This window comes from Diceros bicornis, chromosome 9 (assembly GCF_020826845.1).
Source record: "Diceros bicornis minor isolate mBicDic1 chromosome 9, mDicBic1.mat.cur, whole genome shotgun sequence".
Classification (NCBI taxonomy): domain Eukaryota; kingdom Metazoa; phylum Chordata; class Mammalia; order Perissodactyla; family Rhinocerotidae; genus Diceros; species Diceros bicornis.
Window position 1 is genome coordinate 35,293,467 of NC_080748.1, and position 24,697 is coordinate 35,318,163.

Sequence of the window (24,697 nt, forward strand, 5' to 3'; positions counted from 1 at the left end):
TGTGCAACCATGACATACAACTACCTACTGGGGCTTTGGGGGGAAAAAAAAAAAAGAAAATGAATGTGTGGGATCTTTTGATTAGCTCTGGATATACATCAGATAAGCATAATAAACTGTTTTCTATTGGAACAAACCTAAAGCAACGTTCATTGATGTACTTTAGTTGACAGTAAGTGGAATGGATTCAAATGGTTTAAAAATTGAGAAATTATATTATGGAAATGAAGGCTTGAAATTTTAACTTCTGTATTATAAATCTTTATATTACTTATGGCTACTATTTCAAGTTTGCTTCTAACTAAGATTTGTACAATAGGAAAATATCAAGTTACATATGTAATTTATAAATATTTTGTAGCTATATTTTAAGTATATTATGTTACAGTACTAAGCCCATGTCCTTTTACTTTCTCATCTATCATCTTGTGGTTTTGCTGCTTCCAGTTTTTTGGTGCCATTGAGTTTAGAATCTCAGGTAAATGCCGGACAGTTTTGATGACAGTTTTAGGAAGAATCCCATTTTAAGGATCTTGACATGGAGTGCCAGCATTGTTTGATTATATCCAAACCTATTTAAAATAGTTTTCTATTATTTAAAGAAGAAAAGGGACATGCTATGAAAACAGTAGGGCATTAAGGGGTCTTCTCATACATGGGAAGCAGGGAGTTTTGTGCACAAGGAATCTTAAAGTCCATCACACTTGTTGGTGAAAATGTTTTGCATCTTTGGATTTTAGATCCTTAAGTCTGATCCCATTGTGATTTGGAAGAGGACTCTAAAATGCCACAGGTATCAAAGACTGTGATCATTCAAGAATAGGTGGAGAGATCTAGATTGAGCCTGGCAGTGAGCACAGCGAGAAGTTTGGGAAAGGGTAGTACATACAGGGTTCTAGGTAGGACTGGGGCAGGGCTGACTTTGGCTTCTTTAATACTGGAATGAGGTAGGGGCCACGAGGAACTATAAAATATAGAAATGCTAGGATATGGGCCGGCCCCGTGGCTTAGCGGTTAAGTGCGCACGCTCCGCTGCTGGCGGCCCAGGTTCGGATCCCAGGCGTGCACCGACACACCGCTTCTCCGGCCATGCTGAGGCCGAGTCCCACGTACATCAACTAGAGCGATGTGCAACTATGACATACAACTATCTACTGGGGCTTTGGGGGGAAAAAAAATAAAATAAATAAAATCTTTAAAAAAAAAAAAAGCTAGGATACCTATTTTTGAGATGGGAGTGAAGAGTAGTAAAACAGTGATAGAGGTGTACCTTTTTTTTTTTTGTGAGGAATATTGACGCTGGGCTAACATCCTTTAGCCATCTTCCTCTCCTTTATATGGGACGCTGCCACAGCATGGCTTGACGAGCGGTGCATGGGTGCACTCCTGGGATCCGAATCCGTGAACCCCAGGCTGCCGCAGCAGAGCACGCACACTTAACCACTGCGCCACCAGGCCAGCCCCCCAGGGGTGTGCTTTAAGCTCCCCAGAGGTGTGCTTTAAAGCTTGATCCATGGAATATTCCCATTCACTCTTCCAGTCCAGGTGTTCAGGTGTTCTGTTTTACAAATCTGACTGGCCACATCTTTCTCATACCTTTTGTGGCATCATGAAAAGCCCTGTTAATGGACTTGAAGTTTTTCCTATAGGTAGTGAAAGCCAGTGATTAGTTTTACATAGAGAAATAAGTTGATCCTATTTTCATTTTTGGTAAATTACTCCTATTGCAGGGTGAAGAACCGCAAGGGAAGCTAGAGTAAAGGTAGTAAGGACCCATCAGTTGAATACGTGGAGCAGCTCTCACTCATCTAATAATGCAATCCATGGCCATTAAGCTGTCTGTATGACCTTTAAATTTTGCTTTCAGCTGATGGTGTGTCTGTTTATAAAGAATGGAACTTCTGGGCCGGTCCCGTGGCTTAGCGGTTAAGTGCGCATGCTCCGCTGCTGGCCGCCTGGATTCGGATCCCGGGTGCGCACCAACGCACTGCTTCTCTGGCCCTGCTGAGGCCGCGTCCCACATATAGCAACTAGAAGGATGTGCAGCTATGACATACAACTATCTACTGGGGCTTTGGGGGAAAATAAATAAATAAATAAAAATTAAAAAAAAAAAAGAATGAAACTTCTTATGACAGAATACAGTTTCTTCTAGAAGAGTGTTGTGCAATGTGGGAGTTGGAGGTGGGGGGAGGCTGTCACGTAGCAAAAGCTCCTGGGGGACTTTTAAACAACACATCCCTGGCTTTTCTCTTTCAGTTTTGGCCAGAGTGAAAGACTGTTACTGATGGGAATCTGCTGGGTTCTCAGATGGGGGAACCGTTGCACTAGAGTATATCTTCTAAGAAGATGAAAATATTAACCAGGAGTATAAACAACCATAGAAATGAAACAGAATTTCCTTGCAAGTTGATTCTTGTTTGTTATAGAGAGGAATTTTTTTTAACTGCCCTAACAGGTTTTGCTGATAAGCACACTTGACTGTGTTTATGTTCCCTGGATAGGTGTGTTTTTGTCAGAGTTCAGATTTTGGGTGCCGGAGGAAAGAAAGTTCCTTCAGTCAGTTTATTTGCATAATAAGCACCAATTAATAACATTTTGACAATTAGCACTTTCAGCCTTTCTGAGAAAGGAAAGAAGTTAAACTTTTTTCATGATTAAAGTTAAAACAGTATCTGATTACTGTTGGATATTTCTCTTTGGTTTTAAATTCTCTTGTTTTCAGAACATGCTCAGAAAAAAGGTTAATCTTCAGACCACAGGTATGGACAGGTCTAGGTATGTGATCTGTTTGGCTGTTTTGCAAGGTGCTATAAATGCTGCCTGAGTGTAATTGGACACTGGGTAAGGCCCAAGTGGCCAATGATGGAAAGTGGAGAACAATGTGAAAGAACTGGAATTTCAGGTCTGGGTAGTGAGTAATTGCAGCCTGCTCTCAGAGTCCTGGAACTGTTCATCTGGGTGTCAGCAAAAAGGCGAAAGCATAGAGAAGTCAGCCTGTTCGGCTTGATCATATTGACTTTGTGGGGTTTTTTTACCCTAACTTGGTTGAAGCTAAGGTGAGCTTATTCAGGTTTCCAAGGCCTGCATCAGTTTTGCATATGTCACCAGAAGCCTGACTCAGAGACTTTCTAGACAAAGAACATCAATTTGTGCTTCATTCACACAAAAATAAAACTATGCTTTTGAAAAAGTTCTAGGTACTTCCCTTCCCCTTGCCTCTCCCTCACATGCAATGAAAGATGCCTAGGACAGGACAGCTATCTAAAAGATATTGTCAGTAATATATATGGTATGTGTATGTATTCCAAGAACATGTACTTTTAAACTTTTTCTGAATTTTCTTAGATTCCCTGAATATTTGAAATAATTTAAATTAAAAGGTTGGGGCCGGCCCTATGGCTTAGCGGTTAAGTGCGCGCGCTCCGCTGCTGGCAGCCCGGGTTCGGATCCCGGGCGCGCACCGACGCACTGCTTCTCTGGCCATGCTAAGGCCACGTCCCACATACAGCAACTAGAAGGATGTGCAACTAGAAGGATGTGCAACTATGACATACAACTATCTACTGGGGCTTTGAGGGAAAAAAAATTAAAAAAAATAAAAATAAAATAAATTAAAAGGTTGGGGTACAGACAGAAACATTTTCTTTTTGAATTAAATTATGGGAACCCTGAACATGGTGAGGAATGGTTTGTTCCTCTTGTGACATTAACTTGTATTTTTTTCCTTTTCTATTTTGTGTATAGAGTACATGATTTAGAGAGGGCTATATAGTGAGATTTATTTTTATTTACAATTGGTGTCTTTTTTTTTTTTTTCCTTTCTTTTTCAGTAGGAACTGAGAGACTGACTTGACCCTTGTGTGGGAAAGTTCAAATCTGGTTACTTAACTGTAACTACATTTTGCTATGTTTCTTTATTGTTTTTTCCATATGCATATTTTTTAAAATGTAAGTGATAGTAATAGTGTATTCAAAGAACTAGCAAGAAAAATGTCGGTAAAAGTTTATTTTAAAGTATTTTAGTGAGTTATTAGTTTGTGGTAGCTTTATAAAAAGGCTTCTCTCATGTTTCCTTTTCCACTTTTTAGGCTGAGTGAAGATAAAGCCAGATGGTGTGATATAATACACCATCTTGAGATTATGTTGAGAAAGAACAATAATAGTAAAACTTTAAGATTTAAAGCAATAATAGAAAAATGTACAAACTCCTCTTCTTCAGTTGTTCCAGGTAAAAATATGATTGAGGGGGCCAGTCCCATGGCCAAGTGGCTCAAGTTGCACATGCTCTGTCCGCTTGGGCGGCTCAGGTTCTCCAGTTCAGATCCGGGGCGCAGACCTACTCCACTCATCAGCTGTGCTGTGGAGGATCCCACATACAAAATAGAGGAATATTAGCACAGATATTAGCTCAGGGCTAATCTTCCTGAAGTGAAAAAAGAAAAAAAACGGAAGATTGCCAATAGATCTTAGCTCAGGGCAAATCTTCCTCACCAAAAAAATAATATATGTATTTTCAATCATGTATATATATATATGATTGAATATGATTTAACAGGTATCAAGAGGTTGCAAGGAATAGTACCTTTGCTGCACATATTTGTGTGAGGGATTTTTTATTTTTCCAGATATTTTGCTAAAGAAAAATACTAATGAAGTCCTATGAATGTAGATGTGGGGCATGAGTAGAGAATTGGGCTGGGAATCTGGGCCTCTCTTGCTTGCTTTGCCACTAACTGTGTGTGTGACCTTGGACAAGTCAGATTGCTCTAGGCCCAAATTCTGTAGCTATTCAGTGAACCTTCATTGTCCTAGGTAATCCTTAGATCTTTTTTAGCTCTAAAACCTTGTGATTCCATACTTTTTAGATTGAAAAAGGGCAGGCCCTTGGAAGATTGTGCAGAATTTATCTTGATTCCACTGATTTATTATTTTCATTTCTGCTGGGAGCTAATATAAAGCATTTTACCATGTTAGAAAACAAGTGAAAAGGCCTAACTTCGGTGTATTACACAAGAATTCCAGTGAATACAGTCTGTGGATTTATTGCTTGCTTCTCATTTCTAATTTTCATAGCTTTTCTTTTCTCTTGCTTTTCTTATACTATCTTTAATTTCTATTGTATTTCTTATAATGTACTATTTTTTTCAAACATACTTGCTTTTCTTATGATGGGCATGTCTCTATGTTGAGAGGGGCCATTTATTAGGTTACCACTTCATGTAAAAGTACTTTCTGTTCAGCTACTTGGCATCTGGGGTTACTACAGAATTCCAATTCTTTAGATACTCCCAATCCTGTAAACATTTATATGTTCATGAATGCAAGCACTGTCTGAATACTTCATTAAAGGTAGTCATTTTAGTTCAAGGTAGTCATTCAACCACCCCATTGCTCTCAGCTGGTGTAATTTTACCTTCTTTGGGCCAAAATTGTCTAATATAAAATGTTTTTGTTTGTTTGGTTCCCTTTGTTTGTCATTTTTCATGTTGAGTGTAATGAGTTGGTGGCCTAGTAACTTCCAAAGGGTATCAATGATTTTTTAAAAATATTATTATGGGGGCCGGCCAGGTGGTGTAGCAGTTAAGTTTGTGTGCTCCACTTCGGGCAGCCTGGGGTTTGCAGGTTTGGATCCTGGGCACGGAGTGACGCACCACTTGTCAAGCCATGCTGTGGCTGCATCCCACATAAAGTAGAGGAGGATGGGCACGGATGTTAGGTCAGGGCCGGTCTTCCTCAGTGGAAAAAAGAGGAGGCTTGGCAACAGGTGTTAGCTCAGAGCTAATCTTCCTCACACAAAAAAAGAATATATATTATTATGAATTAATGGGTTTTTAGACCTTTGTATCTAAAACCCTTTTGAAGGAAACTTAAACTTTCATTCGGTCAGTGATTAAGAAAGCAAGTGTGAGAGATATGAAAAACTGATTTTGACTATCATGTTTTTATGATACCTGAAATCTTTTATAATAAATTAAACAAAAATTAACTGTTTTGAGTTGGTTGTAGTAGCCAATAATGTGGCTGAGGGATTTGTGTTTATAATCTGTAAATTAATTTTGTTTAGAACAGGAGCATAATGGAACTCTGTGTTAAGGGAAGCTTGCCAGACAGGTTGACGTGCTAGCCTTGAAGCAGCTGGATTTATCAAATAGGTGCCACATTTTTAGGCACTGGAATAGAATTATACTTCTGTTGATAGTGGGCTGTGATGTTCTTTGTTGGAGTCTAGCAAATAGCTGTGGTAAAGGAGACTCCAGGGAGTATGGAAATGAGACTTAAGGAATAATTAGTTACTTGGCATGCACCTGTTACATATCTCTCGTACTGTACTTAGAGTATAATGAAGCTAATGTTTATTGAGTAAAATTTATGTGCCAGGCGTTCTGCACATGTGTTTTGCATCTCACCTTCACAACTCTAGATTTTGGCATTGCTTATTATACCCTTTTACAGAATGAGGAAACTGGGTTATACCTATCTTACAGAAAGAGGAGACTGACATTCAGTAAGTAACTTGTCCAGGGTCACAGTGCAGAAGATTCAAACCCAAGTGGTCTGACTCCAGAGCCTGTCCTCTTAACTATTTTGCTTGCTTTACTATTTTACCTTAAACCTGAAGCTTAGGGCCAGCCCCGTGGCTTAGCGGTTACGTGCGCGTGCTCCACTACTGGCGCCCCGGGTTTGGATCCCGGGCGCGCACCTACGCACCGCTTCTCCGGCCATGCTGGGGCCGCGTCCCACATACAGCAACTGGAAGGATGTGCAACTATGACGTACGACTATCTACTGGCGCTTTGGGGGGAAAAAAAATCTGAAGCTTATTGTGGTGGTATGAGGTTAGGAACCTTATTGCTGAGCCATTCTGTGGCATGTCTCCTTGAAGAATAAGAATATGGCTCTGACCCAGGTGAAAGACGTGAGAGCCAGTTTGGGGAGTTTTTATTATTTGCTGGATGCCCGACTAGATGACCTCTCAGAACTGTGCAAATAAATTAACTGTTTATGTCTTTGTGTTAAACAGTTTTTGCTTATCTTTTTCTTGTCATTTTATAAAGACTAAGCAGCACTTTGAAAATGAAATATATTTGAGAACTATTAATGCAGCAGAGTGTTCCTGAATATAATATATATAGCTAATGGTTAGTAAATTTCAACAAGTTTTAAATTTACTGAAGACTTTGTAGTTTATTAGGGTTAAGGCAGGGGCCTTTTTTCTTCTCAATCCGAGTATCCGTGTTTTTTCCATACTAGAGCAAATTTGAGGAATAAAATGGTAAGTTCAGTTTGGGACGTGTTTTAGATACATTGACTTTGAGGGGCACTGCCATGGACTTATCTAATAGACAGTTTAGTGACTGGATTTGGAGATCAGGAGCTGAACTATGAACTAGAGATGGAGATTTGTTTTTTTTCCAATTTGATGTATGTATTTACTTAGAAATGTGTGTTCTAAGCTATTGCAGCCTAAAGAATTTGGGTAGATTTAGAGGCAAGGCTGTATATTGTAGTCATGGACAAAGTCGTGATTTAGGAGATGAGAATTCTAGTTGTAGTTCTTTTATGCTTTCAGACTGTGAGACCTTGGGCACAGGGACTCACATGTGCTCATGAAAAATTGAATCATTAATCTAGATGTTCAGTCTCATCTATTACTGAACAAATTTTAATACAATGGGGCTTTGTTATTTAAGTATCTCTAATATATATAGGTGATACCTCTGGATTAGGAATCATAAATTTCTTCCCAAGACCCACCTTGGTGCCATAGGCTGTATAACTACTGAGATAAGAGGAAGGAGTGGGAAAGAGTGAAAGAAGACAGAGGATCAAAGGCCTAATCAAGCCAATAAAAAACGTCAAAAGCTTTTCTTTACCTACACATTTTCAGTTTGTGTACTTCTGTATAGAAATGAACAAAAGCTACCCACCAGAGTAAAGGTGTCTCTTTCTATCCTTATGAATGGCTCAGTGATCATGGGCAGTCATTTCAGTTTTGGTTTATTGTTGGTTGTTACCGTGTACTGTAAGTGTAGGTATGTTGATTGCTTGTCCTTATTTTTGAGATTTTTGAAAAACATTTATTAAAGCACAATAGCAATGTGAAAGTGCTAATAAGAAAAGGTACATGATCAGAATGGAAAAGAAAGTGAAACTTTACATAAATGTGTTCACATTGGTCATCGGTACAGTGTCACTTTGTATTTATGAACAAATGGATTTTGCAATAGTCTTTTGGAATCTAACCTGTTACAGAAAAACTTTTGTATCAGGAAACATCTCTTGATTCTGGTTGCACTTTCTTACTGTGGTTTTTCAAGTTTAAGATAATGGTTTTCTTTTTATCAAAAGTACTACAGTCATTCTTTATAAAGAATATCTGTAGAAATAGCTTAAATACCTAATGATAGATTTTTAAAACAATATCATCAATATAATCCTTTTTATTATTACCATGGGCACCTATGTGGGTTTGGTGGGTACAGAAGAAATTTTAGACAATGATTATTTACCGAGAGAGGTTTTGCTCTAATTATCTTGGTGTCTGGCACATTGCTTTGCAAGTAATAGACACTCAAACATTTATTCAGTTGAATTAGGGGAACATAATTTTAAATGTGAGACAATGTACAGTTAGTACGAACTTGGTATGGGCAATCAGTGCTGTATTTCTAAAGGGAGTCATGGGCCAAGGCCTAGAGTTTGGGAGGCTTTGTGAAAGAAACAGGACTTGGGTTGAGCGTTAAAGAATGGAAAAGATGTGAATGGGTGCTGAGAAGTGGGAGAGGTATTTCGGGAATGAGGAATAATAGAATTTGAGAAGAGAGGCAAAAATGAATGTAGTTTGTGTAGAGGACCATAAGAAGGCAAGCCTGGTATAGTAGAATTAAATTGGGTAATAATTTAAGGGAAAAGATAAGTGACATTTGTCCAAGGCCAAACTTATGTCTCATATTTATATGTCTGTGATCAATTTAGGTCAGAGCATTTTTCCCCCTCTAGATATGGAGCATTGCTCAAAAACTATCTGAATGTGCTAAAAATAAAAATGTTTTCCCAGCATTGGAGTTAGCTCGTTATTAAAAGGCGTGGAGTGGGTGTGGGAAACTGCTGCGTTAGAATTTAGTGTAGTGAGTAGAAATATCACCTGAATTGAATTCTTAACCCTTATTTTATTTTGATTTCCAGTTAGGGAAATCTCAGTCATCCATGATGACCCCCTGAGTCCAGAATATATAGGGAATTGGCTTTACTGAAATTAGGAAATCGAGTATGTGATTTGGCTAACACATACTAGCTAGATTTAAGTTTTCAGGGAAACTGACTACCAGCTCAGCTTCATTCCTGAACTTGTCTCTTTGAAATTAAAATTGTAAATGCTATTTCAAAGAACTAGATGTTGTTTAATGTGATTATTTTTATAGTCCTTGTCTTTTCATGTCACATTTATGGCCATAACCATATGATACAATTTTTAATAAAATTGTGATAAACTCAAATTTTTCCTTTTACTTTTGTTAGTAGTGGTAGCTTTTCTTTTTTTTTTTAAATAGGCAAACATCTTTGGCAGGCACTTTTTAAACTTTTCTCCCTCCACTGTGAAATTGTTTTCACTCTTAAGTTGCGTTTCTGTTTTTCTACTATTGTAAAGTGCAGTTCTTTGCATGTTCTAATTTGCCATGACGTGGTCAAGTGCTGTTTCCTTCCTGTTGCTTGCAAGCCTGTGCTAGAGATAAGGATACATTTCAGTGCATTAAAAAAGAAGCCACTGAAGACAGGCTTAAGCATGGTAAAGCATTCTACTTATAAGAAACCTTTGTAAAGAACAGAAAGAGTAGGCTTTAATTTCTGCTAATTTTAAAAAACTCTTAAAATAGTAATTACTAAATTTCAAATGTATTAGACAGATTTTTGAATCCTTATATATGTATTAGGCCTAACAGGGATACTATCTGAACGTTTCTATTAAGGCAAGAATATACATGATGAAATTACTCAGAGAGTAGCATTTCCTATGTATGTGGTTTGCTGGGTTAGTGGAAAGAAGGAAATTGTTTATATGTTATTTATTGCGATTACAAATCTAGTTATGGCTGGGTAGATTTTTTTTTTTAATATTCGGTACTTTGTAGTTTAACTGGGGGGAGGGGGAGAATGGCTTCACTTTCAGTGATGAGAGGTGCTCTTATCTTAGCAGGAATGAAATCTTCAGAGAAAATATATATCTAACTTTAAAAAAAAGCTTGTATTCATTATTAATGTTGACTTTGTTTAAAAACATTAATGAAAAAATACTTCAGAGACACTGCCTTCAGTATCAACTATTGTATTCTAAATGGATATGATTGCTTTTTTATAACTAACTTAAGCTTTATGTTTTTCAGGCCAAGAAATTCTAGAAAAGAAAAATTTCAGAAAAATTGCCTCCGTTCGAGTACGATATCAGTGAACCAAGAAAATTTGAAGCACCTTTCCTCAAGAAAACCTGGGTATACAGTAACTTCACAGACTTAGCTGAGGGTTTTTTACCCAAATTGGTCACTGGACTCTGCTGCCTGATACTTGAACCTGTTTGGAGTTTTTCTCATGTGGATCTAAGGGGAATGCTTTATTATGGCTGCTGTTGTCCAACAGAACGACCTAGTATTTGAATTTGCTAGTAACGTCATGGAGGATGAACAACAGGTATGAGACTCAGGGAAAATTGGATTTTAATAAATTTATTATTATGTTTTTTCTGTTTGTATCAGAAAATTATTTACTTTAAAAGACAGTAGGAGAAACTTTATTAATGTAAAAATTTAGATATTAAAAATTTGGAGATAATGTGATCTTGTGTGTTAAGTACTAGTTAATTCATTAAGAAAGAATTTTATCCTTAGCTTTGATATGGTAACAAGGAGGTAATAATTTTGGGGTTAGCTTGTTTTTCTGTAAAATGACACTTAACAGTAAATACCTTAAGTAATTATTTCAAAGTACTGTAAGAAATTAGAGGACATATAATAAGATGTACATTTTTTATGGCATGGGACTGGTGACTGTAATAGTTGCTTGCAATTATATAGTTTTAATGTATGTGGCTAATTAATATTTATAATCTTGGGCTATTTCTTCAAGCGGAGGAAAAGATGTTACCAGTCCCGTAACCATACATCATTTTAGTCCAAAGCACGTGACTGTGAGGAAGTTACTTAACTTCTCTACATCTAGATTTCATCATCTGTTGAATGAGGGGATTGAGCTGAAGAATTTCTAAATTGGCTTTCACTTAATTTATATGAGATGTGCCAATTACTGTTTCTAGAATTCATATTCTAGATCCAAGAGATACTGAGAAAAGGATCTAAGTTAATTCTACACCTCCCCCCACCACCGCCCTTTTAGAGAGGGAGGCTAGGGGTTCTTGGGACTTTATAATTTACTTCATTTTATTTATTTATTATTATTTTTAATTTACTTCATTTTAAACAGGTTATTTGGGAACGTAAGACATGATGTGAGAGGAATTATGTTAGAGAGACTCATTTTGAGGAGCAGTATATTTAAAATATGTCTAATAAAGTTGATTTATATGTTGAAATAAGCCTAATCCCAAATACCTAACTTTAATAGGCCAATTGTAATATATCATGCTTTTATTCTATAAACATAAATACTATAAATAATAAAATCGATTCTTACTTTTGGCAGAGCATTGTAATTTCTTAGCTCTTTGTATTGTCGATTGAAGTGACAGAATGAAAAAATTTATAAGTAAACCTACAAAAGATGAGAATTTGGATTAAAGTGCCTTAAAATCAGGATGAGCTTTGGGTAGGGATGAAAGAAGTGTGAGTAACAGTATTGCTTGGTCCTAATTAAAGTTACATTAATAGTTGTATGGGTTTAATCTAAAGACAATAGAAAAGATATTTTAGGAGAAGGTGTTTTGTATTTGTTGTAAAACAGGATGTTTCTGTATATGTTAAGGTTTGAAAACAGTGTGTTTACTGTGCAGCCCTGGTAGATGGAAGATCCTAGGCTTGATGTGGTGAGGTTTGTTCTCAGCATGTGGCCGCAGAGGACAGAGCTCTAAGCCGCTCACTGGTATGCTCTAGTGCAGTGGCTCTGACACTCTTTTGATCATGAGAAATATATTTTACGTTATGGTATGATAGTCATGTATATATCTATATAGCTTTAAAAAAAGTTTTACAAGACACTACTTAGTGTTACTAGGTATGATGCACTTAGTTAATCTTGGAGAGGTTTTTAATGTCTTAGGATAAGGAGATGGTACTCTTAGCTTAACATCCGAATGCACATATATGTATTTTCTTAAGTTATTTATTTTTATCTAACAATGAATATATATTAGTTTTGTACAAGTATTATTATAAGAACTTTACAAATATTAAACATGTGAGGCAAATACTATTATCCCCATTTTATGTTGAGGAAATTGAGACATAGATCGAGTGACTTGCCCCAAATCGTACAGCTAGTAAATAGTGGAGCTGCAATTTAAACCCAAGCAGTTTAATGATGTTGAATACTCTTGCAATGGTGTATGCCAATCTTACTGTAGTATAATCAGTGTCAAAATGTTTGGAACAATTGGTCACTTTTAAGAGTTCTTCAGTCTATGGCCATGAGCATTCCAAACTTAACTGATTCACAGAGGGTAGATCCAGTAGTGTCAGTCTTATTAGGGTCTTATCTAACCTCTGGCTCTACTTCCTTGTTTGCTTGTTAAATTTATTTTTAATATAAAAGTAATAACATACCAATTATAAAAGGAATCAGTTAATATGAAAATATAAGTAGTGAAAGTCTCTCTTTACCCTCTCTCCCTAATCCTATTCTCCTTGGAAGATAGCAATATTGACTATTTGATGTATAATTTTTTAGACAAAGGCCTAAACAAAAGAACAATATACATACGTATAAACCTACATATAGAGGGTGTTTTCAAAATACAAGTGAAAGTATGCTGAACCTTTTTTGTGACTTGTTTATTTGCACTTAATATTATTATAAATATTTGTATGTATATATGCTGGCTCTATATTATTTATTTTTCCATATGGTGGATGGGTCATAATTTATTTTACCAGTAGATGTAATTTATTTTACATGGACAATTGGCTATTACCAGTATTTTGCTATTGTAAACAATATTGCAATGAACATCCTCATTTGGGAGGCAGTTGGCCTAGAGTGGGTAAGGGCTTAGAAGTTGGAGTCAAAGCACCGGAGTTTGAATCCTCACTCTACTACTTATTACCTTTGTGACTTTGGACAAGTTACTTAACTTCTCTGTGCTTTGGTTTCCTTATCTGCAAAATGGGAATGATAATAGACTCTATATTGTAGGGTTGTTGTGAAGATTAAGTAAGTTGATGTATGTAAAGCTCTTAGAAATATGCCTGGCACATAGCTAGTATTTACTGAGCATGATCATTTTGTTATTGCATTTTTGTGTGGGTGTGTATATATATTATTATATGGTATATCTTTGTACACTTGTATGATTATTTCTGTTGGCATTTCTAAAAGTACAGTTACTGAGTTTACTAAAAGCCATAGACATACTACCAAATCATTCTTCAAAAAGGCTGTGTCAGTTTCTGCTACCACTAACAGTATATTTCCAAAACCATCAGAAACAGAAATCTTCTTTTTCTTTTTGTTCAGTCTTTTGGGTGAAAATTACGTTTTACTATTTTAATTTCATTTTCTTGACTATTAATAGTGAGGTTGTTGGATTGTTTGTTAATTTTATTTATCATTCATTTGAATTTTCTTTCAATTACTTATTAGTATCCTTTTGCCCAGTAGGAGACCTTTATATATTATAGATATTACATCACTGTCATTGTCCTCTAACTAATTCATTATACAGTTAATGATTAACTCTCTTTTTGTGATGCATAATCCAGATATTTTGTCCCAGTCTGGTACTATCTTTTAACAATATGATATCTTGTGCCCTACAGAAATTTTAAATATTTCTGTCATAAAATTTACCGATTTTTTTGTTTTGTTTTGTTTTTGCTTAGGAATCTTTCTTTATCCCTACAATTATTAACTATTCTCTTTATATTTTCTTCTAGTATGTTTTATATGTTTAACTCCTCAGTCCATATGAAATCTATTTTTGTAGGATATGAGGTACAAAGATGTGATGATTCTCCCCTCCCACAAATGGAGATGTTAGCCCTTCACCATTTATTGAATGTTTTATGATTCCACACTAAGACTGCCACCTTTGTTATATACTAAATTACCATATGTACAGACTTCAATTTTGAACTTGGCTAGTGTATTTTATTCCATTTAACTGTTTTTGTATTGTGCCAATATCACATTGTTTTCATTAGTATCACTTTATAGATTTGATATCTGATAAGATATTCCTCCCCTCCCCCTTAAAAAATAATTCAGATAGAGTTTTGAATAAATTGTAGAATTACCTTGTTACATAAAAACTGTTGAGATTTTAACTTTTCATAGTTAAAAAGTATTTATATCTTTTAAAATAATTATTCTGTTTTATGATACTATATTGGTTTGATTGGTTGGTTCTTTATAAAAATCACAGTTTGAAGGCACCAGATTAGAACATATTTCCTGTTTTCAGTTATAGTCTGTGGTTATAAATGTAGTAGTCTAAAGAAACTGACACCATTAATGTCTGGTTGCCACCACCTTGATCATTTTCTCTTACATCAATTCATACTCTTTTCAAAATTGCTTCGAAGAACTCCTTTGGGCAGGGATAGGGACGGGAGTGTTGAAAGGGAGATATCACATTGTTAGTGCTGACAAGCCATTTAAAAGTCTGTTCTTGGTGTCTGCTCCAAACTGGGAATATTTGTAGCTGAAAACGAGGCACTTCTGTGGGAGAAGAACACCATCAGTATTAAATTGCAGTATACTTTTATTTGAAAGTGCCTTATTAAACAGGCCTGTTTGCCTGGTGAACGTATGAGAATATAAAGAAAGCTGAAGGCTGTAGATACAAGTTTCTAAAGAAGAGGAAACTGGACTGTATGCTCAAATATTCCAAAAGTTAATTTGATGAAAAACAGCTGGTAGTTTAGTGCTTTTTATAATTTTGATATATCATTACACTATATGTTTTTTCAATTGTCGGTTCTAAAGGCAGAACTTAGCAAATCATAGTTATTTATGCTTAACAGACTTAGCTCACTGGGGAGAAGCTTGGTGACATGCTTGGAAAAGTGAAACAAATATTTTTATAGAATCCCATCATTTGGGATTCTATATGACTTATGACTTTCCTTCTTAGGGTGTAAATTGGCTCGCTCTGACTGCTGATTCCTAGAGGCTAAGGAGTAAACAGTGCCTTGCTGTCTTTTTAACAAGCTGCCCAGTAATTCTAATGCAGTATTTGGGAATCAGTAGTCAGTGTAACAGAGGTAAGCACAGAGTGCTGTGGACACAGAGAATGGAGCCTTTGACTGCATTGCAACTTTGGGAAAGCTTCACTGTAGTACATTTGAACTGGATCTTGAAGGAAGATCCAGTTTATCTGACAGATGAAGAGGAAGTGTTCCAGAACAGTAGACTCTACCAAACTTTTGATGGATTTCTCTTGACTGTATGATTAATCTAAATACCTTAACTTACGGGTAGAAGCTTTGCATAGTGTGATTGTTTCACACACTTTTCTTTATTGTACTACATTAATTTTGCCAGCCTACTGTATAATTTTCCTGAATGCTTTCCTGCTTCCCCCCTGTTTGATCTCCCACATTCAAACCTGTTACCTGGTTAAGTTCTAATCATCTTTCAAGATCTTAGGACAAAACCTACTTATTCCAGGAACTTTTCCTAAAATCATCCCTTCAGGAATTAACAACTTTATCCTGTTGTTCCAATATCGTAATCATCATTGTTACACATTTGCCATATTAAATTTTCATATATACGTTACTAGTTTTCCCAGGTAAGTGCTAAACTACTTAAAGAAAGGGATTGCCTTTTTCTTCCCCTTAATATTCCCCAAAGCATTTAACATCATTTATAATAAATTTATTGGTTGAGTCTTAAAGATTTTTCTTCTTCCTCTTAGTCCTGTTGATAAAGTGATATGGGGTATATATGTGCTCAGTTATACCTTTATCACATCAGAAGACTTTTGAATGAGAGATGATATCCTGCCCCACAAATCTCTTGACTACAGCGTATATTTTTCTGGGACCTATTTGTCCACATTCTCACTTACTGCATGGGCAGTGTGGCCATGTCACCACAATTCCAAGACCAGAAACAAATATTCATAGAGTCTTTTTTTCTGATACGTATTTAGAACTGTTGTATGTGTTTAGTGAAAATCACCTCAAATAACTTTTAAAAATTATCATTGAAATTATAAATAAGTAAATATCCATATAGAGTTTTCGTTTTTCTTGGGAGACTCCAAGTTGCAGAGGGAGTTTTTGACATGGTTGTTTCTTGAGAGTGAGGTTGTATTTTGTAGACTGAGAAAGTGAACGTAACATATAGATCACACCAACCTGCCATTTTTTCAGCTGGCATGGTAAAATTCTGTTAGGTCAGGGATTAAGTGTACCATAAAATTAGAGTAGAAGGAGTGCGTTGATAGTGTTCTATGTGCAACTTGTTCAGCACCAGCGTTGTGGAGGATAGGACGTTGGAATGATGCTACCAACCTGTACATGGATACAGTGGATTCTCTGTTGTTTACATACAATTCCAGGTTATATGGACCAGTCTACCTGTTCCTAGTGCCCTCTTTTTTAATCTTGGCAGATCAGACTTTATCAGATCCGTTAAAAGTTTGGCCATCTGTAAAACCAACATACAGAGGTTGTTTCTTTTCTGTACATTTGGAAAAGTTCATCAAAGGAGTTATGCCACAGAGTTCCCAGTACAAGCCTGATTATCTTCAGGAAAAGTCTGACTTCACAAAAGGCCTGAGGCCCTCTTCACATTATGTGAAGGGGCACCCCTGCCTGTGGCCTAGTGTTTGGCCTGGCTTATCTCCCTGCCAACTATTGGCAGCAGGAAAGCTGATGGTGAGGGGAATAGGAACTTTTTATTACTCTCTTTTGCAGAGTCTACCTTTAAGTGTCACCCAGCCATCACACAGAGGCCCTGTGACAATGTCTTAAAAATGAATATGGATGAGATGATGGCATAGGACATGGACTAAAGGGGCTCCAGAAACATTCAGTGATGAATTTTCATAACTAGTGTTTACTGAGCATTTTGTCCTGTGCGCTATGCTGTGTGCTTTACAGGGATTATCCTATTTAATTCTTACAACAATCTTATGAAGTAGGTACTCTTATTCTCACCTTATAGAAGAGTAAAGTGAGGCTCAAAGAAGGGAAGCAACTTGCCTGAAAGTGATAAAACTGGGAATTGTAACCTAGCTTGTGCCTTCAACTACTATACTTGAATAATGCCAGCCACTGATACATGGTAGTGGTAAAAAAGTAGTTTTAAATGTGGAAGAATTATTATACTTTGCATTTATGATTTTAGCAAAAAGAAAAATGTTATTCATTCTAGGTAATTTGCTAGTGTAACTACAGGTTGATAGTCTTTGTGCTTGATATACCTGTGTATATATATTTTTTAATAACCGATTTATTGAGATAATTTACATACCATATAATTCACCTATTTAAAGTATGCATTTCAGTGGTTTTCAGTATATAAACAGAGTTGTGCATCCATCACCATAATCAGTTTTGGAACATTTTTATCATCCCAAAAAGAAACCTATACCCGTTCGCAGTCAAGCCCTATTCTCCTGCTGCCCCCAGCCCTTGTCAGCCATTAATCTACTTCTTGTCTGTGTGGATTTGCCTATTCTGGACATTTCATGTAAATGGAATCACACAGTGTGTGGTCTCTTGCGACTGACTTTTTTCACTTAAGCATAGTGTTTTCAAGGTTCATCCCTATAGTAGCATGTATCAGTACTTCATCCTTTTTATTGCTGAATAATATTCCATTGTATGAATACACCACATTATATTTATCCATTCTGTATAACTTCCAAAAGAATGCTATTTTTCTTAATAAGGTTTGTGTTGGTCAGCTTTTTGTTGGGGATAGAGTTAGCAACTTCTGTTTTCCCAGAAAGTACTCAGTCACCTAGAGCAGCCTTGCTGGGTAAATAAGGAAATTAGTACCTCTTTGGTGTATCTCAGTTTAGCTATGTGATTTTGAAAATTTTTGCCTACTTTCCATTTCACTTTACACATTACACATAAAGGATAAGCCATTATATAAACAGATAGTGTTACTGTGTTATTGGCTTTTTTTTTTTTCAAGCCAGGGTCACCTTCAACACTATTGAGAGAATATTGATGATGATAATGTCCTTTGATTTAGTGAAGTAAAAAGAAAACTGATTGTTAATGGTTTGTTAGAGTGTGAATTTAACAAAATGATGCCCTCAATATTGTTCATAAATCTAATATGCCTAATATTAAATACGTTAGAATACAGTCAGGATTTTTTTTTTTTTTTTTTTTTACATAGTAACTAAAATTCTCAATGTTAGGGAAATTCTTCTTTTTTTGGAAAGAAGAATTTTATTATGATGTAATGACTGGTAATACATTTGTGAGCTTATCTGTTTAATCTGTTCCCACCTAATATGACATTGGGAGAAAGAGCACTGAAGGTATGAGGCAGGACCAGGGAGGTTGGCCAGGAGTTGTGAGGATTGGAGTTAGGGAAGGAGAACTTTCCTTTCCTAAAAGTGATATTTTAGGTGATTATTTAAAGATTTATTATATTCTGTGGTTTTGTATGACTTGTGCACTTTTCCCATTCCATTTTATATCCTGGTATGGGCAAAATAAAAACAAAAGGAACATTTAGGAAAGGTTCTCTTCCATTTATCTCTAGGAAGGTAACTGTTTCCTCCCCTTCCCTGCCCCAACACATAAGCACGTTCAGAAATAATTTGGTATAGGGCCGGCTCCGTGGCTTGGCGGTTAAGTGCGCGCACTCCGCTGTTGGCGGCCCGGGTTCGGATCCCGGGCACACACCGATGCACCGCTTCTCCGGCCATGCTGGGGCCACGTCCCACATACAGCAACTAGAAGGATGTGCAGCTATGACATGCAGCTATCTACTGGGGCTTTGGGAGGAAAATAAATAAATAAATCTTTAAAAAAAAAAAAGAAAGAAAGAATTTGGTATTAACCTAGGGGATGGTTTTTAAAAAAGTGATTGATTTGTGTGCATCCAGATCAACTGGCTAGAACTTCAACATAATATTGAATTCTTGAAATCGATATTTCTTGTCAATTAAGAGTCTATGTGATACGGCATCAAGAGTGTCTGCTTGGGAACCAGGTTCCACCACTTACTCACTGTATGACTTGAGACAACTTTTTAAATTTCACTGAGCTTTGATTTCCTCCACCAAAAATGAAAGAATTACCTCCCAAGGTTCTGAGCATTAAATGTTTATGTAAAGCATTATGTAAAGTAAGAGCCTGGCACAAAGGAAGTAGTCAATAAATGTGGCAGTTGCTGTGTTAATGACCTGAGTTAATCAAGAAAATGCATTCAAGCTGCTTGTGTTCCACTAGGTACTCTATATTACTCAATTGTTTTGGATAAGTGAGGTAATAAAGACAATTTTTATGACTTGGATACCAGTTAGATAAATTCATTCAGCTTTTTAAAAAATGTTTTCTTATTTATTCTTTGATATTTGAGAATGACTGGCTTGGTTCTAGAATATCTAAGCCAATAAACTTGTCCCTCAGGATTTAAAAATCTGGCAGATTCATTCTGTAGGGGAGCACTCTCCTTAACATTATATGTTGTTTGTTTTGACATAGTTTGACCTGGAGTTGTTCAATTTGGGGGGCGGGGAGGTGACTCTTAGTTTCTGTCATGGCCTATGATCAGCTAGTGTGACTTTTCTGTCTTGGAAAAGGCTTCGTTGTAGCTAAACTGCATATATTCAGGAATGCTCTGCCTCATTTTATTCTATGCTTTGTACATATCATATAAGATCTTTGTCAAAGTTCATCTTTTAGAAGCAGGAATTGCCTCTTTAATTATGATTTTATTTAAATTCTTTGAGTCATATAGAATCTGCATGTTTAAAACATTTGTCAATCTGGTAGTGACTATTATGATGTGATCCAGTTAGTTTGTAAGTAAACATTTAAACCTGATTAAAATTTGCTATACCTCCCAAAATCTACCTTTTTTTTTTACCTCATAACTGATTCTGTCCTCACTTAGCCAGCTACACGCATATATACACATGCACCCACGCACCACCAATATATTAAACTTTTAAAGCAGGCACTCTAATAAAAAAACTAAGATTGTTTTCAATGACTGTTTTACTTTTGAGATGCAAGGCCAAGTTGTAATTTATTCCTGGCTGAAAAAAGAAAAATCTGGGCAAAGAGTAAAGAAGGCCAATTGTCATGAAAGACCTAAACTGGGATTAGATTTAGCTAACTCAACTCCACAGGGATTTACAATGGAATTTCAAACATTATCTTGGGGAAGTCTGGAGAAAATACCATGTTACTTAGACCTTTCTATTTTTCATGGTGCTGTGCAAGAGAGAAGCTAGGCTTCTTCAGAAACACTCATCTCTACTGGAGACAACAGAAGTGAGACAGACTTTTTCAGCTATAGCTCTAATACAGTGTTCATTGAGAAGATACATATTTTTTAAACCCAAGCTTTAACTGAGATGAAACTTTTATTATGACTATAATTTATCTGTAGGGTGAAGAGGATTGTGAACTCTGGAGTAAAATGCCTGGGTTCCGATTTCAGCTCTGCCTCTTCTAAGCTGGTTGACCAGTATCAACCAAACAGCATAGAGTTGTGGAGATTAACTGGGATAAGCCATATGAAGTACTTAACGTAGTAGCTACTTTCCTCATCATCACCACCACATTAGGAATATCATTTTATTTTTATTTTGTTCTATTTTATTGAAAAACTCTCAAAGATAGAGACTGGAGGAGAACACTTTTTACACAGCACTCTAGTGAGTTTCTTTTTAATCAGATTAAGGAAGTACTTTGTGTTAATTACCAGAGATTTAAATCATTTTTCCCTTATATTAAGCCACTGGCTATAACATAATATTTATCTACATCATGATATTTATAAAAGGTACATAATCCATAAAAACCTAGGATATTGAAGAAAGAGAGAGGTGTTGGGAAGTGACGGGACTGACAGAAGCACGTGTTTAAATTTTGTGCCCTAATGCTGCTTTCCATGTTAATCTCTGTGCCAAGAAAACATCACCTGCTCTAGTCTCCAGTCAAGTGTAAAAATAACACTGCCTAACATTTTGTAGAGCTCTTTATAGTTTACAAAGTATTCTCCACATACACTCTGATTTTCACAAATCACCCTGTGGTGGAGATAGCGTTCGTCCCATTTTCTATGGTAAAATATTATGTTGAGGTTATTACTGGATAATTAGAAGAACTGTGTTAGAATCCTGTAATAGAGTCCTAGGGCAAGGTTACACAGGCACCCAGAGTATTGTTCAAAGTAACCTAGCTTATTTACTAAACATACCTGTATTTGAATTCTGATTTAATAACATTCTTTTAGAGTATCTATTGGTGGATTATTTGCCTTATTAGGTGTTCATTTGTTTCCTCATTAACCTTCTTAATAATACTTGATTTATTTGTTTATTTTTATGTTAATAGATGATGCAGAACTGTGAGAATATGATATATCACTTGAACTAGTACATTGAAGTATTTTTAAGGTTTTGGAATGGTAGTAATCAATATTTAGTATTTTGCTTAAAATGAAAATGCACTAGTAACAACAAAAAAAAAAACCTGAGGAAACTGCCAGGGAACTATCCCTACATGCATTAAAATGGTAGGTCCAAAGAGTTTCACAGGCGAGTTAATTTTAATCTTTAATGAATGATTTAAACAGTTTCAGTTCAGAGAGAAGTTTCCTAATTCACTTTTACATAAGCAACGTAACACTGATACCAAAACCTGGTAAAGTGCATGCATACACACATGAACGGCTAGGCTAATCTCAAGATGGATATTTTGTTTAAATACGAGAGCTAATATTTTTTGTCTCTTACGTTTGCCAGGTCCTGTAGGCATATGCATTTTCTCTTTTAATCCACACGATAACCCTGTACAGTATGGCAACTATTGTTATCCTCATTTTATGAATAAGGAAAGCCTTTATAAAAAGGACTCGCAGTTTGAATGAAGGAAAGAATGTTGCCTAGAAACAGAGCTGTCAAGTGACAGCACCTGCATTGGAATTGAGTCTTTGACTTGAGAAAGCCCCAAGTCTTAACCATTATGCTAGGATATAAGAGATAGAAGGAACCTTGAAGGGAAAAGGGAATCGGAAAGAATATTAAGTAAATTGTCTTCTATAATGATTACAACTGGCATAAGTAGGATTTTTCACTTTCTCCCACTACATTTACGAATTAAAAATTTTTAAAAACTGGATTCACATGCTACACTTTTAGTCAGGAATACTATGTTTTATAAGTTAGACCAGTGTGTTGGGCAGTGTGTACTGCAACTACATAGATTTTTCTGCCTGACTGCTAAAACTACTTTTCATTTTCTTTTAAAATAAAGACTAGAAAGGATAAGCGCCTATAAAGGGAGCTTGAGTTAATCAACAGAAGTATTCTCATTTGCAGATAATGAAGCTGTTTTAATGACAGATTTTTCAAAGTATGCAGAATATTTTGCTGTGAAGAATCCTTCACAAAAACTTTATGCTGAGTCTCTGAGATCTATTGCTCAATCCTGGCTTGTTTTATGTAATACATCAATTCCTGAAATCATTTAAAATGCACTTGGGAAATTGTTAACAGTGGTAGCTATTGGGAAAGAGAACTATATGGGGACAATAATATTTTATACTCTTGAAATACAAATATGTTCATATATTAATCAATTCCCAAAAATAATTTTTTAAAATGTACCATGAAACTTGTTTAAAGGATTTTGTGTGTGTGTGTGTGAGGAAGATTGGCCCTGAGCTAACATCTGCCACTTGTCCTCTTTTTTTGCTGACGAAGACTGGCCCTGGGCTAACATCCATGCCCATCTTCCTCCACTTTATATGGGATGCTGCCACAGCACAGCTTGACAAGTGGTGCATTGGTACGCGCCTGGGATCCGAACCGGCAAACCCCGGGCCCCCCACAGTGGAGTGCGAGCACTTAACCACTTGTGCCACTGGGCTGGCCTCTAAAGGATTTTAATTTTGATTCATTTTGTTCATCAGTCACTCTAATTTTTTGTGTGTATATCCACCTGGATGTGCTGTGTCTAGAGATTTCCTTTAATTTTATTATGGTTTATATGGGGGAATGGAGAAATACCATCATAGTATTTGATCTGGTCCCGCTCTCTGCCTCCCAACTGCTCTGCTTTCACCTCTGCTCAAGAACAGTGCTCAGAGCTGAGAGAATTAGAGCATAGTGAGTTGAAGATATTTTGAAGTTCTGTTTCTCCCATTGGATGGACCTCTGCTTCTTAAACTTTTTATTAAGTATAATGTAAATACAAAAATATGCACAAATCATAAGTGTACAGTTTGATAAATTTTCACAAAGTGAACATACGTATGTATCTAGTTTTTGCTTTTAGCCAAAGCTAAATGGTTTTTGCTAGAGAGTAGATGGTTAAGCTTTGTTCACCAGTTTTCTGAAGGAACTATTCTCAAAAACAAAACAAAAACAAAAATCCATGCCTGTCAGTGTAAGATTGTAGTAAGCCAAGTTTTTCCCCCACCTTTATTGAAATATAATTTAGACATAACATTGTTTAAATTTAAGGTATACAATATGATGATTTGGTATGTGTATGTAAGTAGTAGGTGAAGTTTTAAAAGTGTTTATTTCTATCTCAATCAAATGTCGAAGGACTTTGATCATCAAAATGTTTTATTGAATGCTTACTGTATGCCATGCAGTGTACTGTGCTATATTTACATGTTATTTAATTCTTACAATGACTCTAGAAGATGATATTATTCTTATTTTAGATGGACATGAAAACTAAAGCCTAGGGAGGCTGAATAATTTGCCTGAGTTCAAACACCGAGGGCATGGTGCAGGCTGGCCGTAAATAGGGTCATTCTAACTCAAGAACCTGAGCACTTACTGTTATATCCTGTTTTCACCATGTGTATTTGCTGCGTGATGCTTATTGTCAGATCAGTTGTGTCCTGGTAGAGTAAGGTGTTGGGTTTCTGTCTTTTAAATCAAAGGTGAAGGGAGTCATTTTAAGCAGTATCTTTGTGAGATGAGGCTTTGGGTTAGCATTCTGATTGGAAGAGAGGGCACAGGAATTTGTCTGAAACGTGTTTTCATAGGAAGTGCACTGTGTTTAGTTCGTATGTTTATTGGAGTGGCCTTCGAGTAGAGGAAGCTATTGAAGATTATGGGAGGAGTAAGGCCGCCACCCCACTTTTGGTATTGTCTTGTCTTGAGGCAAACAGATGGTATAAACTGCTTGAAAGTATGCTCATTTTGCACCTATCTTAAAAAAAAGAATATCTACATTGGGGAAATTTTTAAAGACTTTTTAACCTGCTTTTCTTTCAGGAAAACATTTGATAGATGTTTTATTTTAAGCTGTTTCATAGGGGATCTTGGCAGGATGTTTCACAACCATCATGTACCAGA

At 36.2% G+C, this 24,697-nt stretch overlaps 1 protein-coding gene across 7 annotated transcripts in view; it reads left to right on the plus strand.

Moving 5' to 3' along the window:
• The window catches only part of ELF1 (E74 like ETS transcription factor 1), a 108,291-nt gene that overhangs the window by 49,184 nt on the left and 34,410 nt on the right, over positions 1–24,697 (plus strand). For 6 of the 7 annotated variants that reach the window (XM_058548261.1, XM_058548266.1, XM_058548267.1 and 3 more), the window contains exon 2: positions 10,386–10,686. In XM_058548261.1, the coding sequence (XP_058404244.1) occupies positions 10,615–10,686 (72 nt within the window). In that variant the 5' untranslated portion in view covers positions 10,386–10,614. Of the gene's footprint in view, positions 1–9,771; positions 9,791–10,385; positions 10,687–24,697 lie in introns of those variants that run through there. The other variant, XM_058548263.1, reaches the window with a different exon arrangement.